The 3589-nt window shown below is 39.5% G+C and overlaps 1 protein-coding gene across 1 annotated transcript; it reads left to right on the top strand.

Annotated features, from left to right (window-relative positions):
* Positions 1–694: 694 nt before the first annotated feature.
* On the top strand, positions 695–3589 carry LOC136536023 (uncharacterized). The gene is made up of 4 exons (XM_066528454.1): positions 695–995; positions 1107–2289; positions 2689–2761; positions 3230–3589. The coding sequence occupies exons 1-4, from the start codon at positions 695–697 to the stop codon at positions 3587–3589; spliced, it is 1917 nt and encodes a 638-aa protein (XP_066384551.1).

The following is a 3589-nucleotide window of genomic DNA, read 5'->3' as shown; positions in this document are numbered from 1 at the left end:
GGTTTGTTAAATAGGGTTAGTTATTATTTCATGTACCTTAGGTTTTTCAATAATTTTTGTTAGTAATTGATGGTTTATTATTTAGGGTTAGATATTTCATGTACTTAGGGTTAGTTAATTAATTTAGTTAGTAATTAATGGTTTATTAATTAGGGTTAGTTAGTATTTCATGTACTTAGGGTTTGTTAATTAGGGTTTGTTATTTTTGCTTATACTTAGGGTTTGTTAATCAAGATGCCATCTCCGTTTAATTAATTCTTATAATTATAAAAATGAGTTTAAATAATTATTTAAATTTTTTATTTTGTAAATTCTGTAAGAGGTAGGTTTTCATATCTATTTAATTGATGGAGGATAGAATCTTAGTTATGAGGGGTTATTTTCGTTTTGTTTTTAGAGTAACATACAATATTTTCCTAACTAATTACAGATAAATATGGAGAGGTCATTATGGATGTACAACTTATCAAGATTAGACCCATCTTATGTAGTGGAGGTCCAAAAATTTATTGATGCCGTGAAGATACATGCTCAGAGAACAAAGGCGAAGCACATATGTTGTCCATGCGCAGACTGTAAAAATATCGTGGTATTTGACAATGTGGAAGCAATCACTTCTCATCTGGTTTGCAGAGGATTTGTGGAGGACTACTTGATTTGGACAAAACATGGTGAGGGTAGTTCTACACCTTATATGCGGACAACTGACAACACTGCAAGTAACATCAATGTGGAGGGTCCAATGCCATATCTCAATGAATGTGATGCTATGCCAGATATCAATGAAACCCATCATGCTATGCCAGATGTCAATCAAACTCATAATTCTACGTCTGATGTTAATGAAACTCAGCATGTTAACACTGATGCCATTGAAGATGCAGATTTCTTAGAGGCAATAATGAACCGTTGTGCGGATCCATCAATATTCTTCATGAAGCGAATGGAAGCCTTGAAGAAGGCAGCAGAAGAGCCTTTGTACGACGAGTCGAAAGGTTGTACCAAAGAGTGGTCGACACTATGGGCTGTTCTTTAGTTTTTGACGATTAAGGCTAGATATGGTTGGTCCAATGCTAGTTTCAATGATTTATTGCGTGTACTTGGAGACCTTCTTCCTAAGGAGAACAAAGTGCCTGCTAACACGTACTATGCAAAGAAGCTAGTCAGTCCACTTACGATGGGTGTTGAGAAGATCCACGCATGTAGAAATCATTGTATTCTATATCGGGGTGATCAGTATAAAGACTTAGATAGTTGTCCAAACTATGGTGCTAGTAGGTACAAGACGAATAAAGATTATCGAGAGGAAGAGAATGCAGCCTCTGTTTCTTCAGGGAGGAAGCAAAAGAAGACGCAAACAAAGACTCAACAAGACAAACGTTCAAAGCCCACTAGCAATATCGAAGTGGACTATTATGCGTTGAGAAGAATTCCTGCATTGGTGATATGGTATCTCCCTGTGGTTGATCGTTTGAGGTGTTTGTTTGCAAACCCTGATGATGCGGAACTTATGACCTGGCATGCTTCTGATGAAAGGAAAGATGATGGAAAGTTACGACATCCAGCCGATGCAAAGCAATGGCAAGAATTCAATAAGAAATATCCAGACTTTGCCGAGGATCCACGAAATGTAAGGTTTGCTCTGAGTACTGATGGAATGAATCCATTTGCCGAGATGAGCAGCACGCACAGCACATGGCCAGTGATCATGACAATATACAACCTTCCTTCATGGTTGTGTCAAAAAAGAAAATATCTTTTGCTAACCATTCTTATTTCTGGACCTACACAACCTGGAGTTGATATGGATGTATTTCTAGAGCCCTTAATGCAAGAGATGCAAATACTATGGGAAGTGGGTGTGAAAATGATCGATGCGTTCCGCAAAGAGACATTCACACTGAGAGCAATTATTATTGTCACAATTAATGATTATCCTGCTCTCTTCTCATTATCAGGCCAGTTCAAGGGAAAGGTTGGTTGTGTAGAGTGCATAGATGGAACATGGCACGTGTCTCTTCCTCCATCTAACAAGATAGTGTACATGAGGCATAGGAGGTGGCTACCGGCAGGCCATAAGTACCGCTTACAAAAGATGAATAAGTACTTTGACAATATGGATGAATCAAAATCTACTGCTCCATCAGGTTATAGTAAAGGGCACAGAGTGTATAAGATAGTTGAGAATGTCAAGTTTGTATTTGGAAAAAAGACCAAAGATGGGAAACCAAGAAAGGTTGTGAAGGCAAATGAGGGGGACACATTCAAGAAGAAGTCTATTTTCTTTAAGTACTTATCATACTGGAAAGACTTAGACGTACGACATGCGATCGATGGTATGCATGTTCAGAAGAATGTGTTTGACAGCGTAGTTGGAACTTTGCTAGACATAAAGAGCAAGACAAAGGAAGGTCTCAATTCACGTTTGGACATGCAACATTTAAAGATCAGAAAAGAACTTCACCCTGTACTCCTAGAGAATGGGAAGTACCATCTACCGGCAGCAAGCTATAACCTAAATAGAGAGGAGAAACATGCAATGTGTGTGTGGTTGAAGAATTTAAAAGTTCCATCTGGTTTCTGCTCCAACATAAGGAGTCTTGTTTTGATGAAAGACCTTACACTCACCAACTACAACTCACATGATTGTCATGTAATGCTGACCACTTTTCTTCCTATTGCCATTAGGGCTATAAATCCAGTGTTCTTAAAGATGGCAATCACACGGTTGTGCTACTTCTTCAATAAGATATCTGAGAAGGTAATTATCCGTGATGAGTTAGAGTCCCTATAGAAATTTGCTGTAGAGACATTGAGCCAGTTGGAGATGTGCTTTCCCCCATCATTCTTTGATATCATGGTACACCTTATTGTTCATTTGGTGCCTCAAATTGAGGCATTGGGCCCCATGTATTTCCATGAAATGTGGACGTATGAGCGTTTCATGTCAATATTGAATGGCTATATGTCAAATCGTGCTCATCCGGAGGGTTCCATGATAGAGGCATACACTACAGAAGAGGCCATTGAGTCTGGAGGACCATTATGTAATAATCTCCTAAAAGACCAGGTATCAATTGGTTTGCCTCCGTTGCGACATGAGGGAAGGCTTGGTGGACGAGGGAGGATGGGACAGAAATCATTCATCCCGCCATATTACAACGTAGTCCTAGAGGTACATTATAGCATACTACAACAACTCATAATAATGGACCCATTCACCAAGCAGCACATGAAAGAGCTTCGTGAGGAGAATCCAGGATGCACAAATGATTGGGTACACAAGGAACACAAGCGTCGGTTCACCGCATGGCTAAAGAATTTGGACATGACAGATGAATCAGAAACCATCAAGATTTTAGCATCTGGACCATCAAGCCAGGTCATATCATGGCAGAGCTATGACATTAGTGGCTTCACATTTTCCACCAGTTTTAGGGACACCAAGCGCATGGCACAGAATAGTGGCGTTCGATGTGAGGCTGTAGATGATACAACTGGTGAAGAAACTACATACTTTGGATTCATTGATGACATATGGGAGGTTGAATATGGTCCACGCCTGCAGATTCCAGTGTTCCGATGTTGA

The sequence above is a fragment of the Miscanthus floridulus genome, chromosome 2 (genome assembly GCF_019320115.1).
Source record: "Miscanthus floridulus cultivar M001 chromosome 2, ASM1932011v1, whole genome shotgun sequence".
Taxonomy (NCBI): Eukaryota; Viridiplantae; Streptophyta; class Magnoliopsida; order Poales; family Poaceae; genus Miscanthus; species Miscanthus floridulus.
Note: the sequence above shows the minus strand (reverse complement) of the source record. Positions and strands in the feature narration are given on the sequence as shown.